Source organism: Aedes albopictus, chromosome 1 (genome assembly GCF_035046485.1).
Source record: "Aedes albopictus strain Foshan chromosome 1, AalbF5, whole genome shotgun sequence".
In the NCBI taxonomy this organism is placed as follows: Eukaryota; Metazoa; Arthropoda; class Insecta; order Diptera; family Culicidae; genus Aedes; species Aedes albopictus.
In genome coordinates, this window is record NC_085136.1 from 103,172,640 (window position 1) to 103,193,927 (window position 21,288).

At 44.7% G+C, this 21,288-nt stretch overlaps 1 protein-coding gene across 1 annotated transcript; it reads left to right on the forward strand.

Moving 5' to 3' along the window:
* The first annotated feature begins 2,449 nt into the window (after positions 1–2,449).
* On the forward strand, positions 2,450–21,288 carry LOC109409450 (eukaryotic translation initiation factor 4 gamma 3). The gene is made up of 2 exons (XM_062845134.1): positions 2,450–4,089; positions 19,690–21,288. Exons 1-2 carry the CDS (start codon positions 2,989–2,991, stop codon positions 21,145–21,147), a joined length of 2,559 nt encoding a protein of 852 aa, XP_062701118.1. The 5' UTR covers positions 2,450–2,988; the 3' UTR covers positions 21,148–21,288.

Here is a 21,288-nt window from a genome sequence, read left to right on the forward strand (position 1 = left end):
TACAAGCCTCTGCACGAATCTGGCGTACTGCTCACTCCCACAGACAATTTGAAAACAGTTCGCACAGTAAAAGTCAAATGTGACTTTTACTGTGCGCGGTGTTTTCAAATTTTCTGTGGGAGTGAGCAGGACAGGGCAAATTCGTACAGAGGCTCATTTTTATTTTGTTTTGCTCGATGAGGCGTTACGCTTCTTTGACATATTGCCACGACGTTCCTGAAGGTGTAGCACTAAGACAGCCCATTATTTTGCCAAAACCTGCAGTGAGGTAGCACTATAGGCGTATATACGGCTAATTAGCATTAAACGCCTTGTCGTAAAGGCAACTGTAATGCTGAAGGAGTGCTATTTTAAATGCTTACTGGTTACTTGGGCACTGTATCAGCCGTCTGTGTAAATTGGTATGTTTCACTCCAAATTTCTTTTTATTTTCTAGATCTAGTTTACCTGTAGAATTCGTTCTTTCCGTGTCTGTGTCCGTCGCTAGGGTCTGTTTGTTTCGTCCAAATCAGTCACTTCTGTCCTATTTCCTTGTCGGATCGTTGTGATAATTGTGTTTAACGACGGCTGGCGAATACTCCTCAATCGTTGAACCTTCACTTCGGACCACTATGGCTAACTATTCTTCACTAATTACAAGCAAATGCTTGAGAAACAACTGAACTTTGCTCAACTTCTACTTTCTATATACCTTTGTTTTTCTTCGATTTCAATACATATCCTCCTTCTTGTTTATATTTTTCTATCTGATAATTTTGACGGTTCTCTATCTCTCTCTCGAGTCTCAACATATCTAAATACCAAGGTAAGATATTCCCGAAAATGTCAATAACGAGACCCACTTACATCTGCGTTAGTTATGAAAAGTTTGTGATTTTACTCTAGAATGTCATTATTTCTGCAAAATTTGTAAAATTTTATTAGTTTGAACGTTTCTAAATGCTGTAAAACTATGTTTAGAACCAATTAAAAAAATGTTGTCATTGATTTTCAAATAGCGATATTTTCTGATTTATTGCATGGAAGTCACTTTTTATCCAGTGAGATGCCTTTTAATAATTGCCTCTATGATGTGAAAGCCTGATTTCTCATAAAAGTTTGCTAAATAGTGATGCGCCCATACAAATCTGCACAAATTTCATAACTATTTTTTGCTTTTTTCCTTTTCTTCTTATTCCATTATTCCATTATTCCATGAATAATAGTTGGAGTATATTACCTTGGTATTTAGATACGTTGCTCGAGTCTATCATGCATCAACCCAGCCTCCTGTCACCGCAATACTACCAGCGGCGTCATGGTCGCATTTTTTTTCCGCAGTCAAGTTCGCAGATTGTTAACAATCCTCGGTACTCACTTTACGTAATTTATGTTTAGTCCCTTACTGTCAGAGCTGTCAGATCAGTGTAACACGCTAAAAAAAATTACACAAAAGGCAATTTACACGGAAAAAAATACACGGTTATGAATATTTATTGGGTACCGGACTGGTCACCGAAAATTTTGATCGTTTTCTTTGGTACATCGAGGTCTTGAAATTAGTCTATGATACTACCCCACAGGAAAATAACGAGCCAACATCTCTGGTTCCCACTTCCAGCCGCCTCGTTGAATGCAATAGCGGCGGCTCGGCGGCTTGGTTCCCCATGACAGCGCAAAGTTTGTAAACAAACATAATTCCAGGAGCAAAAATCAAAAGCGGCGAAACTTTTTTTCACAACCAATTTTTGTTTTCAACTTTTAAAATCGTTTGTTTAAGCAAAACATGATTTTCAATTTTGCAATTATTTATTTAAAAATGAAGTCGTAATAGTATCAGCTCGTCTTCGTCACGGGAATAAAGTTTTCATAAATTTTATAATTGTTATTGATATGATTCAGCCACAGTCAATAATCGTTCCTGAATTTTGATGCTGACCTCAAAAACATGGCCGCTTGACAGGAGGCTGCATCAACCGACGTCTATGCTCCTCTCACGTTTCACTTCTCACTACAGATGTTTACCTCGATGTGGCTCGTGACTGGCCAGTGTTGCCAGAACATGTTGCATTCTGTCTTGTACTGATCGCTCGCGGTCGATACCGGTTGGGAATGTTTCAAGTAATGCAAATCTGGATACTGCCCATGATGTGAGATTCACCCTTGCGCACAACTGACTAACAGATCGGTAAAAGTGTGAAACTAAAATTTTTATTGCTAAGCGCAATATCTTTCTGCTATTGCTTTTATGTCAACACGGTAGAAAATTTCCGTGTAAAAAGTGTGACTTCTACCGCTAGGTGTCGCGACCAGCAGCCTGGGATTTTAATCAATTTCTGAACCCGGAGATGACCTTCTCTTCTCTGGTAGAGGTTTCAACTCTATTCAGAGTGCAGCTAGAAACCAGGCTAGAAACCTAGCAAAAAAAGGTTCTCTTTCGTTAGATACTTACATTTCTTTGTTCAACATCACATCAGAGTCAAGTGGTCGGATCATGTTGCTTATCAACACAAGCAATCGACTCGGAATAAAATCTACTGATAAGTCTCGAATCGAATGTTTGATTAAAGGTGATAGTGAAGTGAGCGGCGTCGATAGTGTGAAGGTAAACGTAGTTGCCTCTCACCCTAGTCGGCCTAGGTTCAATCCGAGTCGACGTCGCCGGCATTTCTGTGGCAGCAATGTATGATCACGCCTTCCCTCGGATGCGAAGTAAAACCATAGACTAAAACCGTCGTAGGTTTCGGCATGTAGGGGATCAGGCTGGGTTGGCATTGCGCACAGATACTGCACGGTCGTTTGTGAAAACCCATTAGTTCGCGTACAGTTCACGCGCACCGCCAGCGTCGGCCAACTTCCTACAACAAGACAGAACAAGTACAGTCGTCGTACCGAACGGTCGACAAAAAAACGTTTTCTTTTAGCTTTGCAAAATCATTAAAATACAGTCCATTATTATTCCCCGCGTACATTTTGGACCTTCGTCGCCGGATAATTCGCGAAACCGCTATGGAATCGATTCGCAGACGTCGCGATGTGCTTTTCGAGCGCATGAAGTGGGAGCTGAAAAATGCGAGTGTGGTGGAAAAAAGGCAGCCCCCTGCTGGTGAAATTCAGGAGCGCTTGCACAAACTTTCGGACCTTTGTGAACAATTTGATAAAGCGCAAAGTGAAATCGAAAAACAACCATCAGTATTCGTGGAAATCAACTCAATTTTACCCCTTCGGTTCGAATTCGAGAAAATGTACTACAAAGTGAAAGGGTGCTACATCATGCTCCTCGATAAACGTAACCCCCACGGAAGCAGCGAAGGAACTATCGTCGAACCAGCGGATGATCTGAAGGAGGCAATCAGGTTGCTTCTGGATTCGCAGCGAATCCTGATGACGTCCCAGGCTGCAGCTTCGAACACGGTGTCGCAGTTGGCTGGCCAAGTCGGTTCCGTTAGCCTTTCCCATCCGGTTGCTGACGCTCAGGCGTCCGGGGGCCATGTTCCGCTGGAGGTACGGTTGCCAACGATTGCCCTGCCAGTCTTCAAAGGTGACTGGAAACAGTGGCCATCCTTCAAGGACCTCTTCGAAAGCTGCATCCATTCGAAGAACCTGAAAAACTCCGTGAAGCTTCAGTACCTGCTTTCCCACCTGGATGGGGAGGCGAAAAAAATGGTTAGCTCTTACGCTATCACCGACGCCTACTACGTGGGGGTATGGGACCGGCTCAACGAGTTTTACGGTAAGAAAAAGTGCACTGTCGCGGCACTCGTCAAGGAGTTTGTGGACCAGCCGCCAGTTACTGCGCCAACCCTCGTCGGACTCCGCAAGCTTACCTCTACCTCGGATGATGTAGTGCGGCAGCTCAAGGCCCTAGGAGAGGAGTACGAAACTCGTGACCCGTGGCTTATCCATTTGCTCCTTAAGAAACTCGACCGAGAAACCCAAGCGCTGTGGGCCCAAATGCTGGTCGATGAGGACAATCCCAGCTTTCAAGATTTTATCACGTTCCTTAAGCGGCGATGCGAGGCCTTGGAAACCTGCGCGTCCTTTTCCAAGAAGGGGACCGATGCCACAACGAAGAAGGAGCAGGAGCGGAAAGTGGATCCAAACACGAAGGTGGGTAAACAAATCCAAAGCTTCCATGCAAACACCCAGCAAGCTTGTCCGAAGTGCACAGAGGCTCACACGATATACAGCTTCCGCTCGATAACTGGGCTTTGACGACAGTTCAGCTAGCGAACGCCGCTCGATAACTGGACTGAGCTCCCGGAGCCGTAAGCTATTGTTATATTTTGTTTTGTTTATACTGATTTGCAAAATGTGAGGTTAAATTTCGTTTATTTTTGACAAACAACTGCTTTTTAACTGGACTTTGGTTCAGTTATCGAGCGCCCAGTTTAAAAGCAGCCCAGTTCAACAGCAGTCAGTTATCGAGCGCATGCTGTACCAGTGTGCCAGCTTGAAGAGAATACCGGTAATCATAACTATGCTGGTATTGGTAAGCAAGGAATTAGACCCTACATCCCACCTTATTAAGCGCGGACAAACAGACGTAACACTTTCCATCGACCACGCTTTTAACGATCATTTTATATTTTCATAGTTGTGGCTTTCACAACCAGAAACGCGCGCATTGTTTTTCTATGCATTTGACGTTTCACACTACTGCCGTAATTCTGCAAAGTGACGTAAGCGACATTGATAGTTTTGGCCCATTTTTTGGTTATTATGCATAAAACTCTTGCTCATCCTCTAAGTTTCTTTCCATAGATGATAGATTACGATTAGATCTTGCATTCTAATACAGCAAGCCTACCACAGTGTTAATTTTACACCAGATATTTTGTATAATATACCAAAAAATATCGACATTTTGAATGGCGCTTACGTCAGAATTACGGCAGACTAGCGCCTTCTGTTGACGATATTGCACAACACAGTGATACGTGCAACTTTTCTCCACCAGGTGATGGTAGTGTGAACTGGGCGATGGAATTCCATGAAAATGTATCCAAATAACATCATATGTATTCTTAAAAATATGTTATTCGTATCGAACGGATTGGTTATCACTGACATGCATACATGAAACGTGGAAAATCGATTTGAATGTGCAATCTTGTTTATCTTTATACGTCTTACCCCGCTGGTTGGACACGTTTTAATACGACACTTTTTAATTCGTACCCCGCTTATTCGATCAAATGTCATAGCGATGTACACTGTAAATGCAAAACAGTTTTATGCTCGCACCGGCAGCAGCTCCTCTTGCAGCCACTTATTCCGGAAGTTCTGAGTTAATGCTATTCGACACCAAAACCGCCTAGAGACCAACCGGAATGAGCTGAGGCTGGCAACAATCGTAGAAAGAACGAGTTTTTCATTCGCACCACCGCAATATCTATTGAAATTATGTTCCATAACAAATCCGAAAATCAAAACAAATACAAAAATAGAGTTGCCAAATTTCAATGAGCATGGTGGTGTAGGGTGACCAGTTTGTCGAATTAAAAGTTTACCCCGGTTATTCGACAACAGTCGGTGTCGTATTAGCGGGGTAATACGGTATAGTGTTCCATGATGATTCTAAAATAGCCTTTAAGCTATGCGCAAACATACACTTGCTTATTTCAAATACCAGGAACTAACAGTTCTACCTCTACTAATTTCTGTATGCATTCCTATTTCAATTTGAAAAACTGATCTCTACTGAGGTATACTTTAACAATTGTTTATAGCATCCTCTTTCCCTTGTTTCCCTTCTTTTTATTCCATAGCGGTCATCAAGTGAAGAAGCTTGTGAAACCATGGAACATTTATAGAATATTCAAAACTGTTTCGTCTCTCCACACATATATTGTCTGTTCGGAAAAAAAAATAGAAAATCTGCTTCGGTGAACGACACGTCTACCTTCTTCCGAAGTTCATAGTAACCCAAGTAACCACGGTGCTGAAGCCTTATTGCATGCAGATATACGGTGTATTTAGTGCAATCATTACTTTACATGCAAACTTAAGGTTGATTTAAAGTGGAAGTGGGCAATTATAGAATCAAATTAGGATTATACTGGTATAATCTTGAAGCAGTCGCATAATTGCCCATTTCCACTTTAAATCAACTTCAAGTTTGCATGTAAAGTAATGATTGCTCTAAGTACACCGTATATCTGCATGCAATAACCCGCATAGCAAAATACAGTTTGTGTTATTCTCCACACAGTATGTCTTCTTTATCTCAAACTGTTACTGCACCACGAACAGGTTCTTTCCTGTTGAAACTATGAAATTCGAAGCAATTGATTATAAAGTACGGTGGTTTGCATACATACCAAGGTGTAACAATATGTCATGTTGTGCAGAAATTGTCGAATGATATAGTGATGAAAACTCAGGAGATATGGTCGCAATATAGAATGACCTATTCTCAAACGGTTTGTGATTTTATTTCCGCAACACACTTACACATGTGCATTTCACTGTATGCCACTTAAATTCAACAGTTTGCCAAATAGTAGCTTGCATTGGTATTTGTTCCGGTCGAGCTTTGAAGTTTACATAAGTAGAAAAAAAAACAAAATCTTTCGCCCGAACGCTGAGTGAACAGTGAACTAAAAACTTCGGATGGATAACAGTTTCAAGCGCCGTGAGCACGGTCTGGATGAAACAAAGGTAAGTTTCGCAAAACTATAAAAAGTGTTTTTATGTTGTGATCTATTTCATCGGATGCAAACTGTTTTGCAGGATTCCGGAACTCCAAGCCAACTGGAGAAACCTGATCCGGCCTTACTTTGCGGCTGCGGGGAGTCCCGCAAAAGGGAGTACCGAAAGATTCGCCCTGCTGCGGGCGGGAATTGAATGCTCCCTGCCATGGAAATCCACTTTTACCACAGCAATTATCACTTAATCTGTCAATAGTTGTAAGTATTGCCAAGCCCAGTATGGGATATTGTATTTTGTTAAATAAAAATATCGGATAAACGCATAAGTGCTTTTTATTTCAAACGGTTCAAGTATAGAAGAACCATATACCATACGCCTAAAATACCACGAAAGACCATACATTAATAATAACCCATACAGTGTTCGTTTTTCTTCTAGATTTACTGTTAAACTGTTCTCTTACTGTTTGCTATGCAGTGAATTGTCTGAAAAACTGGATAATATATTGACCATTTCCTTTACTGTATTGCGAAAAATTTGTTCGAGAAAACGAGCGAATTTTTATGGTAACCTATCTTAACCGCCTATTCCACATACTGTAAATTGGCAGATTACCGTTTGTCAAACTGGCAAATCTGTACATGGAATGGTTAGATTACTGTTACCTTCGATAGTCTAAGAAATGGTTAAATGACAATTGCTAATGGTTATCTACAGTATGTAAAGCAGTGCATTTACAGTTTGTGATTATGCGGGAAGGCTTCAGCACCGCGTGGTTACTTGGGAAGTCACTAACATGTGATCGGGACGAAAAAGTATGAAATTAATCAGGTATTGCCATACCGCATGTCATTATTCACGTGTTATATGCACAGAATACACACTAGTTATTATTTTAGGTATTTTACCTCTTGCAGGGCTTCTTAATATTGTCGGCGAAGCACTAACTTAGAATTCGGTGGTTGGACTTCCGAACCGAACTTTTCTTCCGAAGTAACTAACTGTCAAACTCACTCAGAATAAATAACACATTAAATTTAAAAGTTCTGCACTTAGATTGTGACCAGTTGCTTTTACACTTGGAAAATAAGTGCAGCGCTATTGAGTCTTTGTCGATTCAATCATGATAGAATGTATGTGCATCGCTGTTGATTTCTAATCGTTCAGTGCATAGTTTTCATTATGACGAATAATAACACAATTTACACGTGGGATTAGCTTCAAAATGTAAATAAATCCAAATTTCTCATAGTCTACGATCAAGCTGATTATATTTACTAAACTTAACACTAAAGTGATCAATTTAGACCCTACCAAACTGATAAAAAAACACATCCTCATCGCAGCCTCATTCAGTCTTCGAGTTGTCACTGCAGGTCACCCAGGTAACCACTAAGCACTGTCGTAAGCGGTCTAAAGGTCATTCAGCAGCATCTCCGTGTCATTAGGCTCTGTATGCGATTTTCGAATGCTCACAGGCATTATAAATTGTAAGCACTAAAATAAGCCGTATATTAGTATATTACGCTACACTGTAGTGCTTGCAAACCCAGAGCCTGTGAGCCGAATTAGAAGCCTGACAGTGCTGTTAAAAGGCTTGGCGTACATGACGTTTATATCAATCAGAGCTGATTTGAAGCAAAACAAAACTGAACCGTCGGAGAACAATGAAATATCATCGGAACTTTTGTACGATAGATTGGGTGTTGGATGATTATCGTCATCTCGCCACTATAAACAACAAATTAATGTACAGCTACTTCCTCGATCATCTATTACGAATGCATCAGATATTTACCTGTGCAGCTGTAATCGGTTTACCCGAGCTTTTACCTACAGATGAATACCAAAAGTAGTCGACGAGCCGCATTTTGATTCCTCCTGTTAAATATGAAACCTCGTCAACCTTCCAAACTTCCCTAGCTGCATCTCCCGCAGAACCGCCATCCATAAAACCATTTCCCCGACCATTTCATACATGTCGTATGCGGCCACTTTGTGCCCGATTCCACATCCGACCATCGGATCATTCTAAACATTTCGGTTTGGAACATCAATGCTGTCCCAACTTGTTGCCTCCTTTTCCTCAAATACGGTGCTGAGCTATCCGATCTCACGCTGCATCAATGGATCAGATGGAAAACGTGACGAAATAAACTTGAAAATAGCAAGCCCGAAGATTATCAGTTCGAATCTGGATCAGCAGGACGTAAAAATCGAAGAAAAAGAGACTTCGATGGAAACCCAAGTAACCATTAAGCCGTAAAGATGGCACTAAGTCGGCTCTATAGTCGAATGTAGAACCTGGCTAACAGAGCTAATTGGTTCTATATCCTCTTATAGAGCTGCTCAAAAGCCACTTTTGGCGAATTATTCGGCTGATATACGGCCAACTTTAAAATATCGTACCAAGTCTCTGGAGCGAAAGTTGTCAAAAGTGAGACAAAGAAAAAAGAAAAAAAAATATTTGGTTTATCTCCTGTTCTTTTCTAACTTCCTTCGCTTCCATTGAAGTTGCTTTTTTGCTACTTCATCCAGATTCTAGCTGTTGTCCTCCGGGTTCCTGATCAAGTCCAAGTCTGTTCCCTTTCTCATCTGCTCCACCAATGCACCATGGGAATGGTGTGATCAAACTAGTATTTAAACCATGAAAAACAAAACAGTTTGGGCATTTCGAGGGTTGAAAATGATATGGGATGAGGATGATTCAGTGGTAAGCTTGGTGGTGACGAACGCAGGAAATGAAGCAGGAGAAGCAATGTTTATATAAATTTTCGGGAAACGTTTCAGAAGAATAGGGAAACGAGCTGGAGTTTGTCTTGATTGAAAAAAATGGAATGATTAACATAACTAGATTCCATTATCTATTTAACAACACCATTCCGATGAACATTCCAACAACAAAAATAATCCCGTTCCACCAATCCCGTCCGACATGGATGTTTAAAATGTATTGATCATGACCGACTCGAGGCTGTTTTGGTCGAAATCTATTTTGATTGATATAAACGTCATGTGCTCCAAGCCTTGTGACAGCACTGACAAACTTCTTTACAGCTTGTAGGCTTTATATAGGCTTACAGGGCCTAATTTAGTTCTTACTGGTTATAGTGCCCATAAGCATTAGGAATGCTTATATAGAGCTATTTAGCACTGAAAAGCTGTTTAATGGCTGTTATAATGCTCAGAACAGTGCTTAGTGGTTACCTGGGAAGGCATCCGGAGCAAAACATGAAGAAGATAAATAACTTTTTTTTCTTTTTCCTTAACCCACTTTTGACAGCTCTTTCACCAGAGACTCGGTACGCAGATTGAAGCTGGCCGTATATCAGCCGAATATTTCGCCAAAAGTGGCTTTTTAGCAGATCTATTATAGGATGTAGTTCTGAAAAGCTCTGTTGGCACTGTTCTTCATATGAATATAGAACCAACTTGGTGCCAATTTTTACGGCTTAGTGGTTACTTGGGCACTGCCACCTGTGCTCTTAGTAAAAAAAAAAACAAAACATTGTTACTCTCAAGCGCCGACTGCAATTTCTAGGACATTTCATTTGAATTTGTGAGGTTTTCTGTGTGGTTTAGGTGGTTTCTTCATTCGCATTGCATTAACATTGCTATAGGAATCATAAACCACCTACAGCATCATAAAAAGAATGCTATGTGATCTTCCGAAGAGTGTGACAACCGCAGGCGAATCCGAACACGGTTTGTATGGCCACTATTTTATGTTGCCTGATGCCCAGGAAACGGGAAATCCGTGACAAAAAACGATTATCGGTTCAGCCTCGGGTTCAGCTTGTACGGAATCAAAGGAATCGATCCTACAAGAAGTTTCTGAGAAGCGCTGCTCAATTTCAAATCAAACCTTCTTCTAATCTCGAAACGACTCGGTTGGAGCCGGTGCTGAGAAAAGTAAATAAGCCCTAGTTGGACCAGTGGGCTAAGGTTGTCTGATCAGAGAGACACGTGAATTACATAAAACTGGACTTTTTTTTCTTGATAACTGTGCAAATTGCATCAAAAAATTTAGTGAAACGTTTTATAATATTACATGACAAAGGAAAATGATTTTTTAATATCAACGAGTAGTTATTAGATGCTATTATGTATTATTACGAAACATGATTAATTTCATACTTTTTCGTCCCGATCACATGTTAGTGACTTACTATGAACTTCGGAAGAAGGTAGACGTGTCGTTCACCGAAGCAGATTTTCTATTTTTTTCCGAACAGACAATAATAATCGACAATTTTTCCATACAAATCTCGGATACTTTTTCAAAAAGACGTATAATACACGCAAATCCTATGTTGATACGTCGTTTTGAATAAGTATCCGAGAAATGATGATTTTTCCATAATTGAATAATACCTCAAGCAGTCCTCAACACCAAACCAATAACTCGTTGAGGTATTTTATCAATACTTACAAAATACCAAAACAAGTTATTTTCAATACCAGAAAACCCGACCAATACCTTGTCTTAGTATGATACCTGACTTCGGTATCCCTTTCGTGACGAACCAGCACAATTGTGCTGTTGAGCGGAAGCAGTTTTGCATATATTTTTCATCTGTTTAGACTTTGTTTTATGTGATGTAAACTGTTCCAATAATTCAGCCATTACTCATACTCGTTTGTGTGTAAACAAACTTTTGTTTACGTTGCCTGTGAGATTTACCACAACAAGGACAAAAACCGTAAAACATGAAAAAGTTTTATCTGTCGCAAAATTTTTATTTCCGATTTGTCTAGGTAGTCAAAGCAAGAAATCGAAAGATAAAGAGTAGTTCTTTCAAATGAGGTAAAATAACTGTTGTTTTGTTGGGAAATCTTAGAATTCTGGAGAGCCAAAGTTGAGCCATTTGTATGGAAATTTCATTTTTTTTGCGTTCCGTCACGCTGCAGTTTTGTGTCAGTTATTCGTTCCTGCTCGGGCTGCCATACCGTTCTGCTGGGGGGTGTAGTCGTTCATTCGCTGATGTCGGATGCCAAACTTCTCCAGGTAGCTCTGGAATTTCTTGTTGGTGTACTCCAGCCCGTTGTCCGTTCGAATGGTCTTGATTTTCGAACCGGTCTGCCGCTCTGCCATCACGTGGAAAGCTTGAAACGCCCTCAAAACTGACGGCGGATTGGGCGGACAGTGGACACACAGCGTCAGGACTTTCGGAAATAGGCTGAAAAGGAAGAGAATTCACACGCGGGGAAATCTACTTTCGAGTGGGAAACTTTTATTCAATAACGATTTACAAAGGTACTTGTTACCGCGACGACCGTTCGTTTAATTCTGATGGGGTTGGTCGTCGTTCCGCTTTCTGCTGTCAGTTGCACAAGGTTTGCGCTCATAGAGGTATGATGCCGAGGGGTGAGCCAATGTAGTTGAGATGAAGGTGTGCTCATTGCCACTCAACACTCCTCCTCAATGAGTCGCGGCTTCATTCGCTGTTCCTCAAACCGAGCATTTGGCAGAAACGCTCGTGCTTCTGCGGACCAAGGGGTTTCGTGAACAGGTCCGCCACCATCGATTCCGTTGGGCAATACTCCAATACTATCTGCTTTCTCTCACACAGCTCGTGGACGAAGCGCTCCCGAGTCTCAATGTGCTTCGATCTACGGCTGCACCTCTCCGTCCGTACGAAGGCCAGACAACCCTGGTTGTCCTCGTTCAGTAGCGTAGGGCCGACTTGTTGCTCTCCGAGGTCGCTGAGCAACTGCCTCAGCCAGATGGCTTCTTGGCAGGTCTCGCTAAGGGCGACGAATTCCGCCTCCATGGACGACAGTGTCACGCAGGATTGGCGACGACTCGCCCAAGAGATGACGCCGCCTCCGAACGAGAATACGAATCCCGACGTACTCCTCCTGCTTTCCGGGTCGCCCGCCCAATCGGCATCCGAATGCCCGATAAGCGGTTGGTCTGCATCGCCTCCAAGTTGTAGACACCAGTTCATAGTCGATTTGAGATAACGCAGCAAACGTTTCGCAGCAGTCCAGTCACACTGTCTCGGAGCACTGAACTGTCTTCCTAGGATTGCTGTACAGGCGGCGATATCGGGTCGGGCCAACACGGAGAGGTAGAGTAGGCTTCCAACCAGACTGCGGTACTTGGTCGAATCTTCGAAGACATCTTCGTTGCCGGCTGCTTTCAGGTACATCGGATCCATCGGAGACTTGGATGATTTCGCCTGATCCATCCCATGCTTCACAAGTAGCCTGTTGATGTAGCTCCGCAAGCAGACCTTGAACACTCCCGCCTCCCGCGTGATTTCCATCCCGAGGAAGTGGCGAACTTCACCTAAAGACGTCAGCTCGAACTCCTCCTGCAAGCCTTTGCTGATCTCCTCCAACTCTGCTTTCGTAGCGGCGATGAGGAAATCATCGACATAAACCAGCAGGAACGACTGGTTTTGCCCTGATCCTCTTACGAACAAACACGGATCTGCGGTGGACGCCGCAAATCCCAGCTTCGTTAGTGCTTGCCTCAGCCTGCGATTCCAACACCGTGCTGATTGGCGTAGTCCGTAAATACTTCTTTGGAGCTTGCAGACGAGCTCCTCCTTGCCTGGCGCTTCGAACCCGGGCGGCTGCCTCATGAATATCTCTTCGTCGAGCACGCCGTAGAGGTAAGCCGTCTTGACGTCGAAGTGGTGAACCGGCAAGTTTCGTTTTGCAGCTACCGCAAGAAATGTCCGCAGGGTCGCCATCCGAGCCACAGGCGCGAACACCTCCTCGAAATCTATTCCCGGCTTCTGGGTGAAGCCCTGTGCTACCACTCGTGCTTTATGCTTCACTATCACGTCCATCTCGTTCCGCTTAATCTTCAGTACCCACTTCGAGCCGACAACCTTCCGTCCGCTGGGCAGCTGCACTAGCTCCCACGTCCCATTGCGTCGATGAGACTCTAGCTCGTCCGTCATCGCGCTTCGCCACGTCGGATCCTTCATGGCTTCTCTATAGTTGTCCGGTTCTTCGTTGGCGCTGGCTGCAAATCCGACGACTTCTTGCAACACGTAGTCTTCCAGGTACCGCGGCAGATTGCCACGATTCTTCCTTTGCGAACGCCGGAGCTCTCCAGCGGCCTCGTTGCCTTCTTCCTCAGCTTCGTAGAACTCCTCATGTGCCGAGTCCGAGGCTGCTTCTTCGTCGGATTCAACGTTGTCACGATTTTCATTGTTCTTGTCCACTTGCTCTTCAGCTAGCTCGCCGGACCGCGCTGGTCCACTCGTCCTGACAGGAACCTCCACAGACGACGTCCCATTGCCAAGCTCTACGAACTTAGCATCTCGGCTGACTGTGATCACGTCGGTCTCCGGGTCAACGAACCGATAGCCTTTGTGCTCGTTCGAATACCCGACAAAAATCAGCTTCTGTGCCTTGCTTTCCATCTTGCTCCGCTTCACTGAAGGTACGTGGACGTAGGCTTCGCTACCGAATACGCGCAGGTGTCCCAGTTCCGGTTTCCGGTTCCACCACAGTTCGTAGGGGGTTTTCTGAACTGATCTTGAGGGTAGCCGGTTCTGGAGGTAGGTAGCAGTGAGTACGGCCTCGCCCCAGTAACGCTTATCCATGCCCGCATCCAGCAGCATGCAGGTAGCCATTTCGGTGAGCGACCGATTCTTGCGCTCGGCTACACCGTTCTGCTGGGGTGAGTAGGGGGTGGTAAACTGCGGTGTGATGCCCTCGGCTTTATAGAATTTCCGCAACTCGGTGTTGTTAAATTCCCCTCCTCCGTCCGACCGAATGACCCTAGGCTTACGGCCGAACAAGTTTTCTACCCATCGTACATATTCCCGGATTATTTCGGTAGCCTCCCACTTATTCTTTAGTAGGTAAGTCACAGTAAAGCGACTGAAATCATCTACAAGGTTCATTACGTACCTGTTCCCGCTGGGCGTGGTAGTCTTCATCGGGCCACACAGATCAGTGTGCACGATGTCAAGGATTTGGGAGGATTTGCGCTCGATCACCGCCGGGAAGGGAGCCCTGGCAGCTTTCCCTTCTAAGCAGCACTCGCACACCAGCTTCAGCCCACAGTCGCTTACCTTCATGCCGGTTCCTAGTTGCTCCTTATTAATCCGTTCAACCGCTGCCCAGTCGCGGTGGCCCATCCGGCGATGCCACTGGTGCTGGCAGTTCTCCTTGTGCTGATCCATGGAAGCCTTCATCGACACACCAGTCAGCTTCAGATGATACAGGCCGCCGTAACGACCACCAGTCGCTACAACGGCATTCTTCGCATCGACGATTTGGCAACCCTTCTCATCAAAACACACTTTTAGATTCTTCTGAGCCAATCTTCCGACCGACACTAGGCTCGTCGACAGTCCAGGCACATATTTAACGTCACTCATGTCAATTCGCACTAGTTCATCTTCGCCATCCAGGCCGAACAACACTCCACTTCCCTCGCCAAGCACCTGCGTTCGCTTCCCGTCCGCCAGTGTAATCCACCCACCGGCGAACTCTTTCAGCGAAGTGAAGAACGCCTTGTCGTTCGTCATGTGGGCACTCGCCCCACTATCGATGATCCAAGCGAGTCGTTCTCCCCCTTCGACAGTGAATGCCACATTCCGTGCCTCACCGTGTGCCGCTTTCGCCTTTGCACCGCCACCCGCTTCCCTGCTGGCGGCCGGCGCAGAATTTCCACCTTCCTTGTTCGCTGCCAAAAACTTCCTGCAATTGCGGCGCAGGTGCCCTTGCTGTTTGCAAAAATGGCACAGACGGGTTTCCTTATGCTTGCCCTCGGACGAACGCATCGCTTTCTCCACCTTCACTTTACCGGAACCACTACCGTCACGTTCGAGTCGCCGATGATACTCGTCCATTAACTTGGCCTTGACGACGTCGATGGAAATGTCATCGTCCGACCGGCTATCGAGAGCCGACACCAAATGGTCGAAAGACGCCGGCAAGCTCCGCAACAACATACATATTTTAGTGTCCGTATCTAATTCCGTGCCGGCGGCATCGAGCCTATCAAAAAGGTCATCGATCTCCATCAAATGGTGCTCCAAATTGCCACCCTCCGCGAGATTGAACGCACACAATCGCTTTAGAAGCGACACCCGCACTGAACGCGTCGTCTTCTGATGATAGTTTTTCAATGCTACGTAAGCATCCCGCGCATGTTCGCAATTTTTCACCAAAGCCAATTGGCTATCTTCCAACAGGAGCACTATTGTTGCCTTTGCCCTTCTGTCCGCGCTGTTCCACGCGGCGTTGCGGTCTCCTTCTTCCGGAACATCTTCTTCAACGACACTCCACAAGTCTTCTCGGCAAAGCAACATTTCTATCTTCACCTTCCATGTTTGCCAATTTTGCCCGTTCAGTTTCGGGACGGCAAACTTTGCGTCAACCATTGTCACACATACACTCACTCGAAAAAAAAGTTTTCGTGTTCTTCGCACGCACACACCTCTCTGGGTATTCTTCACTTTTGTCTTCCCGCGGCTGGTGATTCTAACCACACTTTTCGGAGCCAAGCGACGCGCACGTTTTCGGCTCTCCCGGCCGAACTTCGCTGCTGCAGCGGAATCGAAAAAACCGACGCGCACTCCCGAAAAATCAATTTCCAGCTCTTCCGATCCCAACTGGGCCCATTACCTGACGGCGGATTGGGCGGACAGTGGACACACAGCGTCAGGACTTTCGGAAATAGGCTGAAAAGGAAGAGAATTCACACGCGGGGAAATCTACTTTCGAGTGGGAAACTTTTATTCAATAACGATTTACAAAGGTACTTGTTACCGCGACGACCGTTCGTTTAATTCTGATGGGGTTGGTCGTCGTTCCGCTTTCTGCTGTCAGTTGCACAAGGTTTGCGCTCATAGAGGTATGATGCCGAGGGGTGAGCCAATGTAGTTGAGATGAAGGTGTGCTCATTGCCACTCAACAAAAACTTCGTCCTCGGATTTCGTTCGTAGGAAATAGACGACCATGCGGCGTGATTTGTCGTCCACGAACACGATATAGTACCTGCAACCCCCTAGCGACGGTACCTCCATCGGGCCGCAAATATCCGAGTGGACGACCTCCAGCAGTTCCTTCGCTCGGGAACCCTTCTTGCCGAATGGTATTCGTGACTGTTTCCACTTGGCGCACACGCTGCAATCACATTAGTATTTAAATTCATGCCACTCACCAGACCGCTCGCTAGCTTTTTCAGGTTCGCCGTGCTGAGATCCCCATGCGCCGATGCCAAACTTCCATGGAATCTTCCGGCGGAACAGCCAATGCCTTGCCGGATCCGCGTGGCTCGCGCTGCTCCAGTTTGAAAAGTCCGTTTTCGTGGCTCCCTGTTGCCACCGTGCCGCCGCTCGAGTTGAACACCTTGCAGCCGGCGTTGTCAAACACCATCGAGTAGCCTTTACTTACGATCTTGTTGACGGATAGGAGGTTGACGGACAGCAGCGGAATATAGTGGACATCGCTCACGGAAATTTCGCTTCCGTCTTCCTGGCAAACGGGCTTGAGTGCAGCGGTTCCAGTAGCTTCAATCTTCATAGCGGCCTTGTTCGCAGCCACTACGGTGCCACTGGATGGCTTCAGGTCCTGCAGCAGAACCTAGCTTCGGGTCATGTGATTGGTCGCACCTGAATCGAAGTACCAGTCAGCATCACTGGCGGCCTCGAACGTTGACAGGACGGTGCAGAAAGCATCTCCCTTTTTCGAGCTTCTGCAGGCCCTCGCAATGTGTCCGTAGTTTTGACACTTTTTGCACGTCGGTCCTTTCGGTTGATTGGATTGCTTCGATTGGCTGCCTCGATTTTGGTTGCCGTTGCTGCTGTGGTTGCCGTGCCACTGGTTGCCATGGCTACGTTTACCCTTCGACAACAACGCCGCATCCGACGACGGAATTTGCACCTCTTGCAGCAGCTTCGTCTTGATTGCGTCTCTGGTGATCCTGGTTCCAGAATTTTCCAGGGCCATGATCATTGGCCTGTATTCCTCCGGGAGTCCGCAGAGCAGCAGGGCACCAATCCATTCTCGTTGAGTTGGTGGGCCGTGGAGATTATCCGATTTACGTACTCGGACATCGACGAACAGCTCATCAGATCGGTTTTCACCAGCTTGTGAAGGAGACCGATCCGCCGGGTGAGGCCGGAGTCTTCGAACGCCGTCTCCAGCTTCTCCCACACTTCCTGCGCCGTTTTCGCCTCCTTGACGTGGACATAGTTCACCGGTTCAAGGAGAAGAATTACCTTGGCTCTTGCTTTCCGGTCCTTCGCAGGGTCCACAGCTTCGTAGCTTCCGTCCGGATTCTGCTCCGGCTTGACCTGAGTGTCGCGGACTGACTCAATATGCTCTCTCAGCGGGAGCCAAACATTGGGAGCCAAACATTGAAGATAGAGGTTATGTTAAACCTTGTTGTACCTGTGTGCTTGATTGAAGAGTATTGCTATCTAGGTACTGCGGATATAATCAAAACTGTTGTCACGATATCTCCATTTGCCGCTATTAATCCGTTGGAAAGCGAGGAGAAGAATAAATATTGTTTTGAGCCCATTTGAGCTAATTTTGTAACAACTATCCATCCAAATTTCCATCGCGAATGGAAAATAATAAACTTTGAACACGACAACAAAATTGGAATAATGGTGGATTGATCATGTTTACCATTTCCGAACAGCGTCGCGACGGCATGTTTGACAACTGCGCTGAGAGAGGTGTTTGCAAGAAAATTGAACGCTCGTGCGTGTTTACAAGCTGTGTGCCGGGAGTGTGTTGGTGTGTGTTGGCTAGCTTGAGAAATAAAACCGTTTCTATCCGCAGCACCTAGGGCTTGACGACTCCCCAGAGATCTTCCAGCTCGAGGTACGTTTGAACGGCAAACTTCCACGTAGCCCAGTTCTCTCGTCCGGATAACCGCTCAATGCCTGGCAGGCTTGAAATTCCTTGCACGGAAATGCGGCTTGATCCCGCTGGACTTCCGGTATTCATCCTGAATCTTCAGAGCTTAGGCTTGAAAAACGATAGGCCCATAACCTATTGTATCTTCAGAATGTAAAAGAAACGACTTGTTTGTTTGACTTGTGAACAGAAAGTGAAAATTTTATTTAAATAAAAGTCATGGCTTACTACGCTATACTCTAACAATTTGCATATGCAATTTGAATAGCCTTTGAATTGACGTGCATTTTTGTGTGAGGAAAAATTCGCGATAGTGTTCGTGTGTTAAAATGTCACTTCGACAATGAATTTCCATAAGGGCCAAACTGGATTGATCGATTTCTCTACGTCGACTCTCTCTTTCGCTAATAACTTGATCAAAACAAACAAAATCATTATTCTTATTGTTTGTATAGCAAGATGTAGTCGTCTCCTTCACATTTTAAACAAAAAAAAAATGGGAAAACTCAATACACATTCTGTAATAACACAAAGAGAGGATCGATGAAGAGAAATCGAAAATGTCAGTTAGGCCCTAATGAAACATCAGTGTCGACTTATCTCTATCCACTTATCTATTTATTTATTTATTTATTTGTCGTCAATCATGAGTAGACCAGTTTGTTACAATGAATGTTACATAATTTGTCTTAAATTTAGAAATACATAATATATATCATAGAGTATTCACTTAAGGTGAAACTGGATCCATTTCCTCACTTTTTGGTTTTTTGATTTTTTATAAAATAACGAAGCAATATTTTCAAAATCGGTTTTCGTACACATGTCGAGTATGAATCAAGGTATCTCCTGATTTTTTTTCGTGGTGGAAAAGGTTTTTCGTTTTTGCAGAAACCATTTTTGAATAAAATTTCACAAAAAAAAATGGTTTCTGCAAAAATGGAAAACTTTTTTCACCCCAAAAACATGCAGTTAAAACCCGGAATTTTCGACTAGCGAAGTTGGATTTTTCTCCAAATCCGTGCGTCGGACCTAACTTTGGAAGTGCTATACAGCGCACCACTTCCGAAATTAGGTCCGACGCACGGATTTGGAGAAAAATCCAACTTCGCTAGTCGAAAATTCCGGGTTTCAACTGCACGTACAATACAAACTAAACTGATTTTTCTCCGTGACGGCTAATGCTGACGTTCTATTTTCCAACAGGACCGAAAAGTCAGCCCGGGTGAACCAACGACTAAATGGCTTCCATCTCACCTGGAGCAGAGCGATTCCCTCGACACAGCTCAACGAGACACGCAAATACTCTTCAGGAAGTTTCGCTCTGTGCTGAACAAATTGACGTCGGATAACTTGTTCGGGCTAGTGGATCAGGTAAAATCCTTCGCCATTGACACCGACGAACGGTTGGACGGTTGTGTCGAACTGTTTTTCCAGAAGGCCATCTCAGAACCTATGTTCGCCGAAGTTTACGCAAGGATGTTTAAGGAAATTGGAACGATTGTGGTGGTTAACGACGCTTCCAAGGAGCGTTCCTTCAGTTTCAAGATGCAAATGGTGACACAGTGTAAAGATAATTTTGAACGTCGCCAAGGTCCGAACAAGGAACCAATTGGAGAATTGAAGACACAATGTGAGCAGACACTACAGGAAGAACGACGACGATACGTTGGAACTGTTCGAATCATCGGAGAGCTTTACAAAATGAAACAACTGACAAGCTCCGTCATGAAAAGTTGTATTATGCAGCTGCTTGAGACTGGATCGAAAGATTGTTCTGAAGAAGACTTGAAATGCTTGTGCGTGCTTCTTACCACCATTGGTCGTAAAATGGAGGTAGACAATGGTAAAAATTTGGGTCCATATTTTGAAAAGGTGCACGACATTTTGCATAACAAGGAAAAGTATCGACTCAGCAGAAAAATTCGCTTTGCCATCCAGGATGTGATGGAATTACGGCAAAATGGATGGACAACAAAGCAACGGGGTCAAGATCAGCGGACAGCTGAACCTACCCGAGATTATCGAGGTACCGTGCAACGCGGGTCCGGCAGGTGGATTAATTTCGGTGGCCGTGTCTACGAACGAGACAACAGGGCACAATCCTGGAGATTGGGAAACAGAAATCCATCAGTGAATTTGGAACAACTGTTGCTGAACAACATCGAACGGGACGAAGTCTCGCGAAAAACGGTTGCCCACTATGTGGCCCAGATGTTCAAGGAGAAGGCCATTGCCAAGGTCGACTATCTGCAAGCTCTCAAGAAGGTTTTCGAGCAGGCCGATGATCTTATCATCGATATTCCCGAGCTTTTCAAGTTCATTAGCATCTTCTATGTTAGACTCCTGAATATGGCTTACATCGACCTGAGAGATATACGATACGTGGCGCGAAGCGTGCTGCCCAAATATGGCACGGTCATTCTCCGTGAACTTCTGCTTCAGTATCGAGCGCTCTATGGGTTGGGTGACACCGCGAAGCTGTGGTTCGAATCGGCTCTCAAATGGACCGATTTCATCACTATGGACAATCCGAAGCAGATTGAGCAATATCTGATGGATTCCGAACTGGAATACCTGGTGGACATTGTAAAGTTTGAACAGCAGTTTCAATCTAGCTTGATCAGCGCGGAGGAAGGCATGGGCGATTTGCATTTGAACTAGGCAGCATCCGTTGCTGTCGAATACTTTATAGGTACAACGCAGGGTGCGTTTTACAAATAATTGAAATGTAAAACTGAAGATATGCTTTATAAATGTTTGTTATACGGCTACGAAGGATTAGAAATATAGATCAAAGGATAA